The 21,354-nt window shown below is 47.2% G+C and overlaps 1 protein-coding gene across 3 annotated transcripts in view; it reads left to right on the forward strand.

Moving 5' to 3' along the window:
- prkd3 (protein kinase D3) overlaps positions 1–21,354 on the forward strand; it is a 513,687-nt gene that overhangs the window by 247,992 nt on the left and 244,341 nt on the right. For all 3 annotated transcript variants that reach the window (XM_038814542.1, XM_038814525.1, XM_038814532.1), the window contains exon 3: positions 2,095–2,233. In XM_038814542.1, coding sequence (XP_038670470.1) covers positions 2,095–2,233 — 139 coding nt within the window. The remainder of the gene's footprint in view (positions 1–2,094; positions 2,234–21,354) is intronic.

A 21,354-nucleotide genomic window follows, 5' to 3' on the forward strand; every position in this document is an offset into this window, starting at 1 on the left:
GGAAGAGTTAGCATATTTTCCCACCAGCCATCACAACAGAAAACACTCCCATGTTCCTGCCCCCGCCACAGCACTTAGTTTCAAATGGGAGAAGTCTGCCCATAGAATCAGTATGGCAGAACCATAAAACTAATTGAATATGAAATAAATGTACTTAAATGAGTTGTTAATGGTAGGCTATGATGAAAGTAACTATCTGTTGTAACTTCATCAGAAATTGAAGTGCAACGATCTAAACTGATTCATTAGAAAAACTGTTTTATTTGGGTTTTCAGTTAATGATTCTAGTCTGAAAATACTGAGCTCCATATCTGAATAATACTTCAGAAAACCTCACTGATCAGTGCAAAATCTCAGACACATTGTTCTATCCAACACCAGGAATGCTTATTTCCACCTCTAATAAAGTCTATCCCAACCCTGAACTCTTTATTTCTGCTGTCTTTATCATGGAACTCCATGTATCCAACTACCTGAGCTTCATTTGATATGAATTTGTGTTTGCCCCCTGTATCACAAGTTTTCCTCCCTGTCCTCACAGAATTCCATCCCCAACCCCAAGTTTTTGAATTTGAACTCGTCATCCTCATTCACCAATTTTCCAAGTGGCCTCACCCTATCCTTACTCTGGCTCTGCATCCTAATTCAAAGTCTGATCCAACTCAGGGGCTTGATGAAGCGGGGAGGTGGAAAATATACACCATATGTTGGAAGACCTTTTTGCCATCTAGACTATATGTTGGAACTCTCTCCATAAATCCCTGTACCACCTACAACCAATGATCTTTGGTCACATCTCCTAATTGTTATGTTGATCAACGTTGGTCCCTGCTTTTGTTTACTGTGATAAATGTGGTATATAAATGCTTATTGCCCTGTCAGTAAATTACATGTACATTTAGCCATTTAATGATAAAAGTCTTTTAAGAAAAACGTGAGGTTTTGTAACATCTTTCATGTCCTCAGGTTGTCCCAATAGATACTGTGCCATTCTGAGATTTGTTATTTTTCTTAAAACTTTTTTCACACAGTAGCCATAGGTAACAGGAAAGATGCTTTCGTCAACTTTTTACCTTTTTAAAAAAAAGAGGAAATTGGCCAGTCATAAATTGGGGACTTTAACTCAGCACCAAAGAAAAGGACACCACAGGAACAGACCCTTTGGCCTGCCAAGCCTATACCGGTCATGATACCACCGTTGGCCTAAACCAGGGGTGGGCAAACTACGGCCCGCGGGCCGCATGCGGCCCGCCAAAGGTTTTTATGCGGCCCACCAAGTCATTTAAAAAAAATTTTTTTTTTTTTTAAATAAATTTTTTTTTAAGGTTAATGGGGGGGGGGGGGGGGGGCTGTTGGGTTACTTACTGGTATAGGGTGGATACGTTGACTTGAGTAGGGTGATCATTGCTCGGCACAACATCATTCTGTGCTGTACTGTTCTATGTTCTACATGAGGCGCCCAGAATCTTAACCGGGTGAAGTAATTATTTTACTTAATATACTATGCGGCCCTTTAAAATTGTGAATTTCTGAATGTGGCCCTTGCACGGAAAAGTTTGCCCACCCCTGGCCTAAACCCTCAGCACTTCCTAGTTCCGTATCCCTCTATACCCATCCTATCCAGAAATCCAGTGGGATTTTCTTCTGCTTTAAAATTATTCTGTGCCTCTGAGTGAGATTGCCAGGTGGTGCAAAATTAGGGACAGTTTTAGTTGTGATCCTATGATCACTATGAATTGATTTGCAATTTTGTGGTAATTAAGTGCAAAACCCAAATATTTTAGAAAAAATGTCTAAAAGTTCAATATTTGCCTCTACACTTTAATGACACAATTAGTTAATATATTGTGATGTACTGCCAGATATGTATTGATATATATCAATTTAACCATGTTGTCATGTACACTTTTTTTATTTGAAGAAAACAGATTTCAAGAGTTTGTTGTGACAGCAACAAAAACAAGGCCATTCATCATCATGTTTGGATTTTTTTTGATAAAACTTGTGTTAAAGATTGAGTCAAACTGAAGATAAATTGTTTATTAGATGAGTAGAATTTGGCATCTGTACATTTCTAATCTGTTTTTATTTTAGTTCCCAGAATGTGGCTTTTTTGGAATGTATGACAAGATCTTACTCTTTCGCCATGACCTCAATTCTGAGAACATCCTACAGAGACTTCTATCAGCAGAAGAAATTCATGAAGGAGACTTGATTGAGGTTGTTCTTTCTGGTAGGTAGTCACTAACTTGATCATTCAAGTTGCCATTTGGTTTTAATTGCCCACAACCCTTTAATACCGAGCATTAGATTAAAACTATCATTGCTAGTGGTAATTTGGAGAGACCAGAGTTCCAATTTAAAATGTCTTTATTCTAGGGCAGATTTTTCAAAGTGCTGGTCACGAACCGCGGATGGGTGTTGGAGGGTTGCGGAATGATCGGTTGCGCCGTTCCCACGGCAGTGGGAGAAGCACCCAGTGGCCGCTACCTTTGTTTACATTGAGAATGGCAGGTGCTGCTATGTGGAGTCTTCCTACCGGAAGGCAGCAGAGGTCATGAGCCCAGCATGTACACCTGACATCAAGCATCTAAATCACGGAGCAGAGTTGCTTCCATTTTCCAGCTGCTGGAAAGAGGACCGTGAGGCTGGATAGTTTTCTTAAAAATACGAGACAGCCAGAGACTCTAATAGGCAGTGTACCTATTGGACAGGATTTCACAACATAATCTGCTGGAGAGAGTTGCTCAGGGGAGCCCAGGGCAGGCCAGAGCAGTTTTAGTGTTAGTTCTCTACAGAGCTCCTGGCCTCTGGTTAGCAGCCTACAAAGAAGAAACATAACCTGGGAACAAAGCAATATCAAGATGCTTTCTTGAGGTATGGTTTTGTGAATTGTGCCAATGCAAATAAGGTTGCAAAGCCCATATGTGTTATATGCAGGGAGGTACTGGCAAATGGAAAGAGAAGTTTCATATTTTGAAAGAGAAGTGGTGGGTGAAAATTTTTTTTTGAGGTTGAGACCCCAGAGTCAGTTATTAAATTACAGCTGACTCCAAATTAAAAGATGACACTGCTGTATCTGACCTGTGATACCACATTAAAAACAGGCCAAAAGCCCAAAAGGCTGTCAGCATTCTGGAGTCGAATCTCCCAAGAGTATCCACTGTTGAGTAAGAGAAGCATTTTGTTGCCATTGCCCTTCACGACATCATACATGTGCGAGCTTGGATTTTCCATTTTCTCAAAAAATGAAGACAGCACAAAAGAACTGGCTAAAGTTTGCATCTGATATGCAAATTGCCCTCTCCTTTGAACCTGATTCAAGTGAGGACTAAACAAGCTTCCCTTTTGCATTAAAGGTAAGCAAACATGGTGTGTATTGCGAAAGAGGCTGACGTGTGTCCTGTAGGTCGGTCGGTTGGCAAAAGTGGTTCCTGGGAAAGAAAGTTTGTAAAACACTGCTCTGAGGAGCCATTTATGATGCTCTTGCTGTTACCAAAAGATAGTGTTTCTTGTTATTCATACTTTGACCTTCAGGTTTACTGCATACAGCTCTTTTGTGGTGAGTTTTGGTGCAGCAATTCATGTTTACATTGCTCTGGGAATAACGAAGGATATGCAATCATGCAAATGGCTGATGTACTTCAACTGGATTTTAACAACCAAGGGGTGTGCTCAGAAAAAAAGGTTCTGAATGGAATTTTGTAATTGCAATATCTCTTCAAAATGTATACACCATATAGATACTCTCTCACGTTTCAATCATTCAATTAACTGGACAGTATGAGCCTGTAACAGTCTATTTAATAATAATCTTTATTATCACAAGTAGGCTTACATTAACACTGCAATGAAGTTACTGTGAAAATCCCCTAGTCGCCACATTCCGCTGCCACCTGTTCGGGTGCACGGAGGAAGAATTCAGAATGTTCAAATTACCTAACAGCACATCTTTCAGAACTGTTGGAGGAAACCGGAGGAACCCGTGCAGACTTTGTACAGAGAGTGACTGAAGCCGGGAATCGAACCTGGGACCCTGGCGTTGTGAAGCAACAGTATTAATCACTGTGCTACCATGCTGCATTTGGTACCAATGTGTGCATTTGGTTACTAATGCTATTATTAGCTTAAAGTAATCATGACCAGGGCGGCACAGTGGTGCAGTGGTTCGCACTGCTGCCTCATGACGCTGAGGATCTGGGTTCGAATCCTAGCCCTGGGTCACTGTCCATGTTGGGTTTGCACATTCTCCCCGTGTTTGCGTGGGTGTCACCCCCACAACCCAAAGATGTGTGGGTCTCACCCCACAACCCAGGCTAGGTTGATTGGCCACACTAAATTGCCCCTTAATTGGAAAAAAAAAAGAACTGGGTACTCTAAATTTATTTTTAAAAAATGAAATAAAGTAGACATGACCTTTATTTTTGCTGTAAGCTGGTTTAAGAAAGTCAAATCCAAGAGCCCCCTGCTTTTCCTTGCTATTTTGAATCTTTGTTTTTAACCTGGCCTTGTTATTTGTTTGCGTGTGTTGAACTTTGTTTGTCTGAGTGAGAATTTAGGCAATACGCTAGTATGCTTTCCTTACTGAAATTAGCTACCAGTGCAGTCTAGCCAACTACCAGTCAAATGGACTGGGGTTGAATAATTGCTGCTTCTTAACCGGATATCCAGTAGAGTTATGAAACAAACCTTGGGGATAGAGGCAACATGTAAAGGGCTACGTTTTTCCAGTGTTCTAAGTAATTAGATATAACTAGGATACACTTGGGATGTGGATGGAATGAAAGAAGATGACTGTGATATTTCCCACCTAGATGCAGTAACCTTTTGCAACTGAACCTGTTCAAGGATGTTAACCCCAATTTAACTGATGCTTGCTGGCTGATAAGTCATATTAGTAGCTACAGAAATGTGTAAGTAGCTACAAAAATGTATTAACAGGTGTCTCAATACACTTGGGTGATATCTTTCACTTTAAAGGGCTGGTGTTGTCGAGTCATTCTTTGGTATGCAATATGCACTTTGCTATGTTTGCATACGGGATGGTTCTAACATGTAATTGTGAACATGAAAAACTCACACCTTCAAATGTGTTTAGAGCTACAGATTTATGATTTATTTTAGTTTTATTTAGATATTGGTGTGAAGAATTAAAGATCTTGTGAGAGCTGCAATGGTATTGATGTAGAATAGATGGGTTGAATGGCTAATATTATGATTTAACAATCGCCTTTGGGGGCAGGCTGTTCCAGAACCAAGTCTTCTAGGAAACATTAATATGGTATTGCCATGCCTTTTAAGTGGTTGCAACACATGAACTCACCATTCGTGCATAATTGATGGACAAAGTAAATGTTTATAAATGGAGTCTGTTCGAGTACACATCTCCAATCGGCTTAAAATATCCAGATGTTTTCAATATTTTTCTCCCAGCTAAAGAGCGAGTCCTTGTTCGCAGTTATATATTTAATGACAGTTTGATGGTTAGTAGTATAGAAATAAGGATGACAATACAGGCTTAATTTTAAGGAAAGTCCATGGATCTTAAATGAATGAGTTGATCATATATTCACTATAAGAAATAAGACCATAAGAATTAGGAACAGGAGGAGGCCATTTGACCCGTTGAGCCTAATCCATCATTCAATAGGATCACGGCTGATCCGACATTCCTCATGCTAATTTTCCTGCCCTTTCCCCGTAACCCTCGAGTCCCTTGCTAATTAAGAATCTATCTATCTCAGTCTTAATATACACAAGGGGTGGGATTCCCCATTTATGAGACTAAATGTTGACGGCAATGCAGAATTCGTGGACTTTCACAACAGCAAAACTGGCTGGATCGATTCAACGACTGTGGAGGGGCTAGTACCGGTGCCATGTGGAACACAATCGATTCCAATGAAAAATGAGGGATTCGACAAGCTGGACAAGCTGCCAGCCACATATACACATTATAATCCCCACACACACCTGTCCCAGCCAACAAGATGGCACTGGTTGTGCTGGAGCACGCCCATCCACTGATCTGACTGGGGCCAGAGGTCACCCTGGGGGGGGAGGCCTATACGACCCGTGGCCCTAAGTTCACAGTGGGCTATCAGCGGCGTGCGCAGCTGCATGACTGCCTTTCCAGCCTATCGGAGGCGGAGAATGACGGAGGCCCCAGAGAATACCGGGTCAGGCCCGCTAATGATATGCAAACGGTGTCTACTGCATGTGCGTTCCGGACCAATTTGACCCTGCTTTCGAGGTGATGGAGAATAGCGATTTGGCGACAAATTGGCGCCCGCTGCGATTTTGGCATCTGAACATATTCTCCGCCCAATCGCGTTTTGCGATTTCGGCGTCTGCCCCCTCAGCTCTCTGTGGTAAAGAGTTCCAAAGATACTCAACCCTCTTGATAGAAGAAATTCCTCCTCATCTGAGTCTTAAATTGGCACCCCTTTATTCTGAGACTGTGCCCTCTGGTCCTAGATGCTCCCATGAGGGGAAACATTGTCCCAGCATTTAGACTGTCAGGCACTTTAAAAATTCTATATGTTTTAATGAGATCACCTTTCATTCTTTTTAATGCTAATAAGTTGAGTCCCAACCTGTTTAACCTTTGTTCATAAGACAATCCCTCCATACTGGGGAACAGTTGCAGCAAGACTTCCCTACTGTTATACTCCAACCCCCTTGAATTAAGGGTCAACATTTCATTTGCCTTCCTGATTACCTGCTGAACCTGTCTGCTAGCTTTCTGTTTTCTGTGCACAAGTACCCCCAAGACCCTTTGTGTTGCAGCTTTCTGCTGTTTTTCTCCAATTAAACAATGCTCTGTTCTTTTGTTCTCCTTCCAAAATGAACAACTTCACATTTTCCCAGTCCATTTGTACTCCATTTGACAACTTTTTCCCCCACTTACTTAAGCTATTGGTCTCTTGTTGCAAACTGTTTGCATCCCTCTCATAACTTGCGTTTCCACCTATTTTTGTGATGTCTAAATTTTGGCTACATTACATTTACTTTCCTCCTCCAATATATTGTCAACACTTGTGGTCCCAGCATTGATCCATGAAGACCATAAGTCAGGAGCAGAGAAGGCCGTTTAGCCCATTGATCTGCTCAACCATTCAATGAGATTATGACTGATCCGATTTACATCCGATCACCAACCTGAAAAAGAACCCCTTAACCCAGGGGTGGGAAAACTACGGCCCGCCAAAGGTCTTTATGCGGCCCACCAAGTCATTAAAAAAAAAAAAAAAAATTTTTTTTTAAATGTTTTTTTTTATTTTAAATTTTTTTTTAAGGTTAATGGGGGGGGGGGGCTGTTGGGTTACTTACTGGTATAGGGTGGATACGTTGACTTGAGTAGGGTGATCATTGCTTGGCACAATGTCGAGGGCCGAAGGGCCTGTTCTGTGCTGTTCTATGTTCTATATGAGGCGCCCAGAATCATAACCGGGTGAAGTAATTATTTTACTTAATATACTATGCGGCCCTTTAAAATTGTGAATTTCTGAATGTGGCCCTTGCACGGAAAAGTTTGCCCACCCCTGCCTTAACCCCACTCACTGTTTCCTGCCCATTAGTCAATTTTCTATCCATGCCAATATACTGCCTCCAACACCAAGAGCTCCTACCTTATGACTTAACCGTTTGTGAGGTACCTTGTCAAACCCATTCTGAAGTCCAAATACAACACATACATTTCATAGATTTCATCGAATTTACAATGCAGAAGGAGGGCATTCGGCCCATTGGGTCTGCACCGGCCCTTGGAAAGAGAGCTGCAACGCAGCTCACGCCTCCACCCTATGCCCGTAACCCAGTAACCCCATCTAAACTTTTGGAAACTAAGGGGCAATTTAGTATGGCCAATCTACCTAACCTGCACATCTTTGGACTGTGGGAGGAAATCAGAGCACCCGGAGGAAACCCACGCAGACACGGGGAGAAAGTGCAAACTCCACTCAGACAGTCACCCGAGGCCGGAATTGAATCTGGGACCCTGGAGCTGTGAGGCAGTAGTGCTAGCCACCATGCCATCCCTACAGGAACTCTGATTGAGACTTCCTTGAAAAACTTTTTCTTGTGTTTGGCTACTCTTCATAATGGATTGAACAAAGTACTTAAATACAAGTGTAATATTATAATATATTTTCCTGAGCTGACATATTGTGTTTCCAGCAACTACCCGCTCGAGAAGAGAACGCCATCAACAATTGTAAAAAGCAGGAAATTTCCTTTAGTGTTTATTAGCAGTAGGTAGTAGACAATATATCATTACTGCTCTATCTACCATTGATAGATAGTATTTTATATTTTCAAGTTGACTGCAGCGGTGCAACTCTGTGTTTCTCTTTTGCCAAAATCCCATATGCATGAACGGGAACTATTTATTTTGCTTTTCTGTTTAAAGATTGACGGGAGCCTATATTATAGTGAAACTATAGCCACCTATGGGATTGGCTGAGCTGAATTGGGTGCATTTCACAGGGGATTGCTTTAAGGATCTACTCAAGCACTGGACAAATATTAAAATGCAGGACTTTAAATGCTTTGTGTTGAGACAGCCAGTCACCAAAACAGTTTTGTTTAATTTCTGCTGAATAGTATGTCTAGGTAACGTCTGCCTGCTGTCATTAATGTTGATGGCGGGCAGCACGGTGGCACAGTGGGTTAGCCCTGTTGCCTCACGGCGCTGAGGTCCCAGGTTCGATCCCGGCTCTGGGTCACTGTCCGTGTGGAGTTTGCACATTCTCCCCTTGTTTGCGTGGGCTTCACCCCCACAACCCAAAGATGTGCAGGTTAGGTGGATTGGCCATGCTAAATTGCCCCTTAATTGGAAAAAAAATGAATTGGGTACTCTAAATTTAAAAAAAAACAAAAGAAAAAAAAAATTAATGTTGATGGCACCTTGCAGTTCAATCTCAGCAATATCTTTGTACTTCAATGCTGTTCATTTCTTTTTTAAACGCATTTTATTCAAACTTGTAACAAGGTAGGTTACAGCAAATAAACACCCCGGGAAACATTCTTCCAAAACAATCAACTATATGGTTTGTACAGATTTTTCTCCTTTTTTACCAACCCCTCGCCATCACCCACCCCCCACACCCCTGCGACGAACAGCTCCTCAAACACGGTCACAAACATCCCCCACCTTTTCTCAAACTCCCCTGCTGAGCCTCTTAACTCATACTTTATCTTCTCTAACCTCAGGAAGTCATGCAGGTCACCCAACCATGCTGTTAGCTCCGGTGGCGATGCCGACCGCCACTCCAGCAAAATTTGTCGCCGTGCAATCAGAGAGGCGAAGGCCAAGACATCGGCCGTCCTCCTCTCCATGAGCTCCGGCTTCTCTGAAACCACAAATATCGCCACCATAGGGTCCAGGTCCACTCCCTCCTCCATTATCCTGGCAAAGACGGTGAACACTCCGGCCCTGAATCTTCCCAATTTTACACAACATCAAAACATGTGCGCATGATTCTCTGGCCCCCGCCCACACCTCTCACACTCATCTACTACCCCCTGAAAGAACCCGCTCATTCTCGTCCGATTCATATGCACCCTGTGCACCACCTTAAACTGTATCAGGCTCATCCTTGCACAAGAGGAGGTCCCGTTTACCCTTCGCAGTGCCTCACTCCATACTCCCCAATTGATCTCCATTCCCAACTCCGCTTCCCATTTCTCCTTGATCTTCACCACCCACTCGCCTCCCTGCTCCCCCAGCCACTTGCATACATCCCCAATTCTTCCCTCCCCTTCCACATCCGGAGGCAGCAGTTGCTCCAGCAGGGTGTATCCAGGGCCATCTAGGAAACCCCTTCCAGACCTTTCGTGCAAAGTCCCTAACCTGTAGATACCTGAACTGACTACCCCTCGGCAGCTCTACCCTTGCCCTCGGCTCCTCCAGACTGGCGAACCTTTCCTCCAAATACAGATCCCTTACCTTGACCAGCCCCACTTCCCTCCACCTCCTGTATACACTAACCATCCCCCCCGGGTCAAACCCATGATTCTCTCACTGCGGCGTTAGCACCAACATCCCTTCCACCCTAAAATGCCTCCTTAGCTGATTCCATAACTTCACCGTGGATTGCACCACCGGGCTCCCTGAATACCTACTCTGAGCCATTGGCAATGCTGCCGTCAACATAGCCCTCAAACTAGACCCCTTTCAAGATTCCTCCTCAATCCTAACCCACTCTACCCCTTCTCCTTCCCATCACCGCCGCACCTTGTCCAGATTCGCCGCCCAATAATAATGAAGCAAGTTTGGCAACGCCAACCCCCCCCTGCTGCCTCTGCCTCTGTAGCAGGGTCCTCCCCACCCTCGGCACCTTCCCCGCCCATATAAAGTCAGAAATGATTGTGTCCACTTTCCGAAAAAAGGCCTTTGGAAAGATCGGTAGAGCCTCAGCAGATTATTCATTTGCACCACTTGGACCCGCCCCTCCAACGTGAAGTGCGGTGTATCCCACCTCTTAAGATCCTCCCTGGCCTCCTCCCCCAGCTTCATTAAGTTCCACTTATGGAGCCCCGTCCATTCCCTCGCTACCTGAATCCCCAAGTACCTAAACCTATCCCTCGCTACCGTAAATGGCATCCCCCCCTAAATTAGCCCGCTGTGCCAGCTCATTCACCGGGACTACCTCGCTTTTCCCTACATTCAGCTTGCATCCCGAGAACCCTCCAAACCTCCCCAACAGGCCCATAATCCTTCCCATACTCTCCAATGGACCCGAAACATACAGCAAGAGGTCATCGGCTTAGAGCGACACCCGATGCTCCCTCTGTCCTCTTATTATCCCCTGCCACTTTGCTGACCCCCGGAGAGCCATCGCCAATGGCTCTATGGCCAGCGCAAACAGCAGCGGCGACAGCGGGCACCACTGCCTCGTACCCCTGTGTAAGTCAAAGCTTTTGTGCCCCTACCATTCGTCCTCGCTCTTGGTGCCACATACAGCAACCGCACCCATGCCACAAATCTCAGCCCAAACCCAAACCTTCCCGAAACTTCGAACAAGTACCGCCACTCCACCCGATCAAATGCTTTTCCGCATCCATGGACACCACCACCTCTGTTACCAGAGCTCTCGACGGATTCATCACGACATTCACCAGCCGTCTTGTATTACTCACGAGCTGCCTGCCCTTCACGAAGCCTGTTTGATCTTCTGCAACCACCCCCGGGGACACAATCCTCCATCCTCCCCGCCAACAACTTACCCAATCCTTTCACATCCGTGTTCAATGGTGATTTGGGTTTATACAACCCACATTCCACCGGATCCTTCCCTTTTTTTGGGATTAGTGTGATTACTGCCTGCTTCATCGTCTCTGGCAACTCCCCCTTCTCTGGTGCTTCATTAAACGCCCCCAACAGATGTGGTTCTAGGTCCGCTGCAAATACCTTATTAAATTCTGACGGGGCCTTCCCTGACTTCATACCCCTGATACTATCCAGCAACTCCCTCAGCCCCAGGGGCTCCTCCAACGCCTGCCTCTTTGCTTCCTCCACCTGGGGAAATTGCAGCTCGTCCAGAAACCACCCCATGTCCTCCTCCTCTCCTCCTGCGTCTGCCTCATAAAGTCCCTGGTAATAAAATGCCTCATTTATCTTCCCTGGCTCTGACACCACATCCTCAGCCCCAGTCCAGATCTTCAATATTTCCCTGGACGCAGCCTGCCTCCGCAGCTGGTGCACCAGCATACGGTTCGCCTTCTCTCCATATTCGTATTGCACCCCTCTTGCCCTACGCAGTTGCTCTACCGCCCTCCCCGTTGTTAGCCTGTCAAATTGCCCCTGCAATTTTTTTCCTCCTCGCCAATCCCTCCATGGTGGGCACCCTCGAATATTCCCTGTCCACCTCTACTATCTCGCTCACTAGATGGTCATGTTCCGCCCTCCTTTCCTTATTCGCACGAACCGTAAATGAGATAATTTCTCCCTGGACCACTGCCTTCAGTGCTTCCCAAAAAATGCCCGCCGACACCTCCCCATTCTGATTGAACTCCACGTAATCCCTAATCGGCACCCGCACCTTATCGCAAAATCCTCCATTCTCCAACAAGCCCGAGTCAAACCTCCACCCCGGCCTCTGTTCTCGTCCCGTACTGAACCGAATATCCAGCCAGTGGGGTGCATGGTCCGAGATAACTATCCCCACATACTGCATACTCTGCCCCCTCCACCCCAACCAAAATTTCCCGGCTCACTACAAAGTAATCAGGGGCAGCAGGGTAGCATGGTGGTTAGCATAAATGCTTCACAGCTCCAGGGTCCCAGGTTCGATTCCCGGCTGGGTCACTGTCTGTGTGGAGTCTGCACGTCCTCCCCCTGTGTGCGTGGGTTTCCTCCGGGTGCTCCGGTTTCCTCCCACAGTCCAAAGATGTGCGGGTTAGGTGGATTGGCCATGCTAAATTGCCCGTAGTGTCCTAAAAAAAAAAAGTAAGGTTAAGGGGGAGTTGTTGGGTTACGGGTATAGGGTGGATATGTGAGTTTGAGTAGGGTGATCATTGCTCGGCACAACATCGAGGGCCGAAGGGCCTGTTCTGTGCTGTACTGTTCTAAATCTAAATCTAAATCTAATCAATCCTCGAATGCACATTATAGACGTGTGAAAAGAAGGAATACTTCCTTCCCCCTGGGTTCTGAAAGCGCCATGGATCCACCATATCCATTCTCTCCATAAACCCCCGCAGCTCCCATGCCATTCGTACCCTACCCATCGACCTGGGGCTCGATCTATCCACCCTTGGCTCCAGGACACAGTTAAAATCTCCTCCCGACCAACTGGTGCATGGCCAAATCCGGGATTGCTGCCAGCAACCCCCTCATAAAACCCACATCATCCCAATTTGGGGCATACACGTTTACCAACACTACCGGTGCCCCTTCCAATACCCCACTTACAATCACATATCTCCCACCCAGAGCCCTCACCTCCTTCACACTCACAAATCCCATTTTGTTTGCTCGTTAAAATCGCCAGACCCCTCGATTTCAAATCAAACCCCGAGTGGAAAAACCTGCCCGACCCACCCCTTCCTTAACCTAACCTGGTCTTTCACACGGCGGTGTGTCTCTTGCAAAAAGACAACCCCCGCTTTCAAGCCCCTGAAGTGCGCGAACACCCGCGACCATTTAACCGGCCCATTCAGTCCCCAGACGTTCCACGTTACCAACCTCACCTCTAATCCCCTCTACTGTCGTCATCTTTCCCACTTAACTCCTGCCCCTTTAATCCACTCTGTATCTAGCCCATCCCAAATGGCCCCTTCGCCCTTGACCATGTCATCGCTCACCCCCGCCGTGTCGCAGAAACAACCCCCCCCGTCTTTTCTCCTTCCCCTTTCCTCCCCCTCCCCCCCGGGCACCCTTCTTGGCCTTATCCCCCACCCCACCTCACTTCCGTTCACCAACGTAACCTGCTAGTGCGGCTGCCGCTGCCCAAAGGCGCATCCTAATGGACCCCCCCCCCCAACCCACTCCTCAGCTCGAAGAAGAAGGCTTCCTGCTGGCCTTACCCTCCCCCACCCAAACAAGAACTTCTCCTGAACTCCAGGTACTTCTCCAAAAGCAAACAAACAGATGTTAAACACAAACAATCCCATAAAACAGGAGGCGGGATAGGAACATCCACGTGAACTTTTCACATCTATAACTCCTTACAATCTCAACATTGAACAGAACCCCCCCCCCCCCCAATGAAAAAGGTGAAAACCCCCCACACCCACTTCAAACATGCTCCCGACCAATACATAGTGTCAGCACCTCGGTTCCCAAGCATTGTCCACGCAGTTCTCCCCCAGTTTATGCTCCATAATGAAGTCTTCGGCCACTTCTGGGGTTTTGAAATAATACTCACGGCCTCCGAACGTCACCCATAATTTCGCCGGGTAGAGCACCCCAAACCTGATCTGCCGTCGGTACAGCACCGCCTTGGCCTTGTTGAAACTTGTCCGTCGTTTTGCCAACTCGGCTCTGATGTCCTGATAAATCCGGACGTCATTTCCCTCCCAGTCGCAGCTATGCTTCTCCCTGACCCACCGTAGAATTTTATCTTTCTCCACAAATTTATGGAGTCTCACGATCACCGCCCATGGCGGCTCCCCAGCTCTAGCTTCTGCCTCAGGGACCTATCCGCTCGGTCCACTTCAGGAGCCTTATCCAGCGCCCCTTCTGCCACCAGTCCTGCCAGCATCCTCGAGACATACCTTGTGGCACTCACACCTTCCACTCCTTCAGGCAGACCCACTATTCGCAGGTTCAGCCTTCTTGAGGCATTCTCCTGCTCCTCCACCTTTGCCCTCAGCGTTTACAAAGATCTCCTAGGAGCCCCACCTCCGCCTCCAGAGCCACCACACGATTGCTGTGGTCCGAGATCACTCCTTCAATCTCCCGAATCTGTGACCACTGCACCTCCAAACACCTCTCCGTCCGCTCCAAAGCACACTTCAGAGGTGTTGCTGCTTCTGCAGTGGCCTTTGCATGATTCTCATGCATTTCGTTCCTATGTTTATGGAATTCCTCCTTGATAAAAGTCATCAGTTCCTGTATCTGGGGCCTTACAGCTTGCCCCTCCCCCACCTGCATGCTGGAAGAGACTGTTTCAACTTTCCAGCCAAACCTCTCACTGTTTTCTGCCGGGTCCGGTGATCAGAAGACATACTATTCCGGGGTAAACTACTCCTCTAACATTTACCTATGCCTTTTTATCAAAATTGCACCTGGATCTGGGTACAAAGAGCCCTTCGCTGTCACTTTGAACAGGAACAACCCTTTATGTGACCAATCACTCCATGGTCACAAGCGGAAGTACTACTTCAGTGCTGTTCATGTGTTAAGTATTTGGCTAAGATTTCCCTAAAACATTCTAAATTGAGTTCTGTACAGATCTAACAAAAAGTAGCTAACTACATTTCCCATGGGAAGCTAAAGGGAGAATTGAATTTATTCAGTACCATTTCAATTAGTTACCTTGGCTATTTGATGTCCCACCATCTGTTATTGTAATATCCAGAGCGAGCGGTAGCACAGAATATACATGAGCCTCTCCCACTCCCCTTCATTTAACTTCATCGACATGTCCTTCTACCCCTTAGTGTGTTTATCCTCTTGAATGAATCTGTTATTCCCCTCAACTACCTCCAATGGGTAGTGAGTTCCCTATTCTAACAAAGAACAAAGAAAAGTACAGCACAGGAACAGGCCCTTCGGTCCTCCAAGCCTGTGCCGACCATGCTGCCCGTCTAAACTAAAATCTTCTACACTTCCTGGGTCCATATCCCTCTATTCCCATCCTATTCATGTATTTGTCAAGATGCCCCTTAAACTTCACTATTGTCCCTGCTTCCACCACCTCCTCCGGCAGCGGGTTCCAGGCACCCACTACCCTCTGTGTAAAATACCTGCCTTGTACATGTCCTCTAAACCTTGCCCCTCGCACCTTAAACCTATGCGCCCTAGTAACTGATCCCTCTACCTTGGGAAAAAGCCTCTGACAATCCACTCTGTCTATGCCCCTCACAATTTTGTAGACCTCTATCAGGTCGTCCCTCAACCTCCGTCGTTCCAGTGAGAACAAACCGAGTTTGTTCAACCGCTCCTCATAGCTAATGCCCTCAATACCAGGCAGCATCCTGGTAAATTTCTTCTGCACTCTCTCTAAAGCCTCCACATCCTTCTAGTAGCGTGGCGACCAGAATTGAACACTATACTCGCAAGTGTGGCCTAACTAAGGTTCTATACAGCTGCAAAATGACTTGCGAATTTTTATAGTCAATGCTCCGGCCAATGAAGGCAAGCATGCCGTATGTCTTCTTGACTACCTTCTCCACCTGTGTTGCCCCTTTCCACCTGTGGACCTGTACACCTAGATCTCTCTGACTGCCAATCCTCTTGAGGGTTCTACCATTCACTGTATATTCCCTACCTGTATTAGACCTTCCAAAATGCAGTACCTCACATTTTTCTGGATTAAACTCCATCTGCCATCACTCTGCCCAAGTCTCCAAACGATCTAAATCCTGCTGTATCCTCTGACAGTCCTCATCGCTATCCACAATTCCACCAACCTTTCTGTCGTCTGCAAACTTACTAATCAGACCAGTTACATTTTCCTCCAAATCATTTATTACTACCAACAGCAAAGGTCCCAGCTCTGATCCCTGTGGAACAACACTAGTCACAGCCCTCCAATTAGAAAAGCACCCTTCCATTGCTACTCGCTGCTTTCTATGACCTAGCCAGTTCTGTATCCACCTTGCCAGCTCACCCCTGAACCCGTGTGATTTCACCTTTTGTACCAGTCTGCCATGAGGGGCCTTGTCAAAGGCCTTACTGAAGTCCATATAGACAACATCCACTGCCCCACCTGCATCAATCATCTTTGTGATCTCTTTGAAAAATTCTATCAAGTTAGTGAGACACGACCTCCCCTTTACAAAACCGTGCTGCCTCTCGCTAATACGTCCATTTGCTTCCACATGGGAGTAGATCCTGTCTCGAAGAATTCTCTCCGGTAATTTCCCAACCACTGACGTAAAGCTAACCGGCCTATAGTTCCCTGGATTATCCTTGCTACCCTTCTTAAACAAAGGAACAACATTGGCTATTCTCCAGTCCTCCGGGACATCACCTGAAGACAGTGAGGATCCAAAGATTTCTGTCAAGGCCTCAGCAACTTCCTCTCTAGTCTCCTTCAGTATTCTGGGGTGGATCCCATCAGGCCCTGGGGACTTATCTACCTTAATATTTTTAAAGACGCCCAACACCTCGTCTCTTTGGATCTCAATGTGACCCAGGCTATCTACACACCCTTCTCCAGACTCAACATTCATCAATTCCTTCTCTTTGGCGAATACTGATGCAAAGTATTCATTTAGTATCTCGTCTATTTCATCTGGCTCCACACGTAAATTCCCTCCCCTGTCCTTCAGTGGGCCAACCCTTTCCCACTCTTTGGATGAAGTAATTTATCCTTAATTTCCTATTGGGTTTATTATTGACTATCTCCTATTCATGGCCTGTAGTTCTGGTATTCCCTGCGAGTAAAAAGCGCGTTGAGGGCGATTTGTCTGCAAAATGACAGTGCCATTTTGGGCAGAACAAACTGGTGAGAATCCCAGCGACTTCTGATTGAAATGCACTTAGTGCTTAGATTGGGTCAGGCCACCCCCATATTTGGGGAGGGGCTCTGGGGAATCCAGAGGTGAGGAGGCTGCTTTGCAGGAGGGGTGGGGGGTGCGATAGTTGCAATCTCTCGTCTTCCTCACAATGCATACATTTGCACGGCAAGGGACGCGGAATTGCCTCTGATTTGAGCTCCTGGGGGATCGTAACTCGGTTCCAATTCTCCTCCGGCGACAGAACATAGGCCGGGATTCTCCGCTGGTGAGATGCTCTGTTTTCCCGTCGCCCGGGGGGGTTCCTGACAGCGTGGGGCTGCCCCACAATGGGAAAGCCCATTGACCGGCCGGTGTAACGGAAATCCCGCTGGCGGGTCGAGGCAGAAATGTGGCGCGGCAGAGTGGAAAATCCAGCCCATAGTCTCCCAAACGGAAAATGTACCCCTCAGGGTGCGATTCCCGGGCCTCGTACCCGAGCGAGAGCATGGTGTGGTCGGAGAATACCAGGACAGGCTTGCGGCGAGCCTCTCGACAGGCTCCGTGCCTCGCGAGATTCACTAGTGTCCCATCAGACATCGGAGTCGGAACTGTTCCCCAAATGAGCAGGACCGAATGCTGCTCATGGAAGTCGGTTGTAAACCTCCTTATGACCTACCTGTCCGGGATGCAACGGCTTCCTTCGCAGGGAGGCTGCAGTCGGGCATCGATCAGTGCTGGTCCATACAAACGTGGACCAGATGGAACTCCCGGGCCAGCGGGACCCCTGTGTGGATAGGGTAAGTGCAGGGTGGCTCCCTGGCCCGCTCCTGGAATGTGGGCACCTTACCACTGCCCATCTGCCACCTTGGCACTGCCACCCTGGCACTGCCAAAGTGCCTGGATGGCACTGCAAAGCTGGCAGAAGCACTGGGTGGCAGTGCAAGGGTCCCCGAGTACCAGTGTGGCCCTGCCAAGGGCCAGGAGGCGAGGGGGCCATGCCCATGAAATAAGGGTGGGGAGGGGTTTGAAGAGTGGGGGAGTGCATGGCAGGTACGTTGGTGCTTCCAGGAGGTTGGGTGGGTGAGTCCTAGAAGGGAGGGGGTGCTGGTAGCAGTGGGCGGCACGGTAGCACAATGGTTAGCACTGTTGTTTCACAGTGTCAGGGTCCCAGGTTCGATTCCAGCTTGGGTCACTGACTGTGCGTAGTCTGCACATTCTCACCGTGTCTGCGTGGGTTTCCTCCCACAAGCCCCGAAGGACGTGCTGTCAGGTCATTTGGACATTCTGAATTCTCCCTCAGTATATCCAAACGGAGTGTGGCCAATGAATAGCGGGAGAGGCTGAAAACAAGAACCACGGAAGGCGGCAGACAGTTTGCCTTGCAACCGGCCAGCTCCCGTAGATGAATCTGGGATCTCGTCCTATCGTGGTGAGAAACCAATTATAACCACTTAAGCCTTATTTCCATACAATTAACGGGGCCAACTCCATATCCAATGGCCTCTTGTGGTTCATCTTGTGGGCAGCACGGTAGCATAGTGGTTAGCACAATTGCTTCACAGCTCCAGGGTCCCAGGTTCGATTCCCGGCTTGGGTCACTGCCTGTGCGGAGTCTGCACGTTCTCCCCGTGTCTGTGTGGGTTTCCTCCAGGTGCTCCGGTTTCCTCCCACAGTCCAAAGATGTGCGGGTTAGGTGGATTGGCCACGCTAAATTGCCCTTGGTGTTAGGTGGGGTTACTGAGTTATGGGGATAGGGTGGAGGTGTGGGGTTGGGTAGGGTGCTCTTTCCAAGAGCCGGTGCAGACTCGATGGGCCGAATGGCCTCCTTCTGCACTGTAAATTCTATGAAATTGGCCTCCCCATCAAGTGGCGCCAATTAGTATTCCTTTTAATAAACGTGAACCTGGCTGATGGCCGCATTTGCTGGGAGCTGAGGAGGTGAGAGAGCCTGGTGGGACCTCTGCTTGGGGGGTGGGGACACCCATCCGCAGGGGTGGGCCGCCATGTGAAAGGGGAGAGTGGGTGGTGCCGGAAGAGGGGCGGCAACTGCATGTGACACCAGCATGCCAACCTCTGGCTTGTGTGTACCCGTTCTGGTGGTCAACCCCTGCCCGTCTGCCCCACTGACCACTCATAGCCCCTACTGAGTGTCACAGGGAGGGGAGGCAGGAGAGGGAGCCTGGCGCTGGCGGCTGTGGGAGAATTGACATGGACATGTGGTCAGTGGGAGGGATGGGTCTGTTAGTAGGGCAAAGCAACTTGCGTGTGGCAGGTCCTCCGGGTGGGACCCGGTGGATCTTCATCCGTGCAGTGTCTGCTAACCTCCACATTGGTGACTTCTCTACTCTCAGCCACCCAGACACCTCCAGGGACTGTTCCTCGAAGGTGCTGAGGATTTGTATGTCCGGCACCCCTCCGCCGGTCTGGGCCTCCTCCCGACGATTGTGTGAGAGCTTCTCCTGTGAAGACAGAGAGAGGGCATTGTGGTTCACAGTGGTGGGAGGAGGAATGTGAAGGAAAGGTTGGGAGGTGATTGAAGGGAGAAGAAGCTGAAGGGAGGGTTGGGGGCTGCATGGAGTGTTGGGCGAGGATGGATGCTCGCGTTGGGGTTGGGGGGGGGGGGAGCAGTTCAGTGTCAACTCACCCGTGCTGCCCGGTCTCGGTAGGCCGTTGACCTTTTTGCGACACTGGAGACTCCCCGAGCTCATCCCGGGGGCTGATGAGCGCGGTCCAAACGGTCTGCTGGTGAGGCTTCATTTGCGGTGAGAAGCCCCATGGCCGTCGTTAAGTGGACCAGTTAACATTGAATAGCATTGTCGGCTGAGCTCCGGGAAGCTCGCGGCAGTTCCTGCTGGCTACCACACTTTGAAATCTTTCCAGAGAACCACACCCTTAGAATTTTTTCTGGAGTGGAGACCTAAAAAAGCAAGACCAGTTCCTCCAAAATCGGAGCTCATTTTTTTCATAAATTTAGAGTACCCAATTCATTTTTTCCAATTAAGGGGCAATTTAGCGTGTCCAATCCACATAGCTTGCATATCTTTGGGTCGTGGGGGCGAAACCCACGCAAACACGGGGAGAATGTATAAACTCCACACGGACAGTGACCCAGAGCCGGGATTGAACCTGGGATCTCGGTGTCGTGAGGCAGCAGGGCTAACCCACTGCGCCACCGTGCTGCCTCTGGAGCTCCTTTTTTAAAGGGTACCCTAATCCTCTCACTCATGGACATCGCTCCCCCTGCAGTTCTGGGTAACACCCTCCACCCTTGAGAGGGGGCAAGCACCCGGCAAGGAGTGTTGATGAACCAGAGCATGATGTACCATTTTAATTTCAACCAATTCCACAATCTCTGCCCAATTCGCTGTTCTGACTTTTGGTCATTGAAATAGGAGTGCACAGGTGACAATAGGTAATAAATATCAAATTATATTTGTTGTTGGTCAGGGAAGCTTTCTAAAGATGACAAGTGCCAGTTAATGCAACAATTGCATTGTTTGCATAATTTCCTGATGTATTTTCTCCAGCAGAAAATTGAATAGTATGGATGAAAGGAAAAGAACTGATACAGCATGGTCTAGGAAATAGTAATTTTCTTATTATTCTTGTATATTTATCTTGGATTTTAATCAGCCTTCTGCTTCCTCGGGCAGCATAAAACAATAATGATTGTAATCAAAGCATGTACAATTATACTTGTTACATATTGGATACAGACAGGATTTGGATCCTTATGACTGACCACTTTATATGGAACCAATTTTGTTATAAAATTTCACTGAAGTAATGGATGAGACATGGGTTACATAATTTTGTACTTAATGACATTAGTTCTGATGCATGCATGGAACGCATGCTTAGCTACTTTTGAAAATTATGGTTTAAAAAAAATACTTTCGTAACTTTTATAACTAAAGCACTGTTTTGGTTGGGATATGGCTGGAAAAAGATGTACTGTAGAAATTGATCTTATGCAGTGTTCAGGAAAAATATTGGATTTACAATGATGCAACATAATTTTTTTATGCAGGGTTAAGGGGAATATGTGTTATTTCAAAAGGATCAAAAGTGGATTTAATTTTTTGTTGTTGAAGTTGTTTTGTTACCCAAATAAAGTTCAATGAGTCCAGATGCCTAAACTGAATTATATTAATTGCATATTAACACGTGAGCCACAACAGCGTAATCCAATTTTAGAGGTACTGTGTGCAGACACAGTTGCGTGTTTAAAGGAATGGAATG

This window comes from Scyliorhinus canicula, chromosome 1 (assembly GCF_902713615.1).
Source record: "Scyliorhinus canicula chromosome 1, sScyCan1.1, whole genome shotgun sequence".
NCBI classification, from domain to species: domain Eukaryota; kingdom Metazoa; phylum Chordata; class Chondrichthyes; order Carcharhiniformes; family Scyliorhinidae; genus Scyliorhinus; species Scyliorhinus canicula.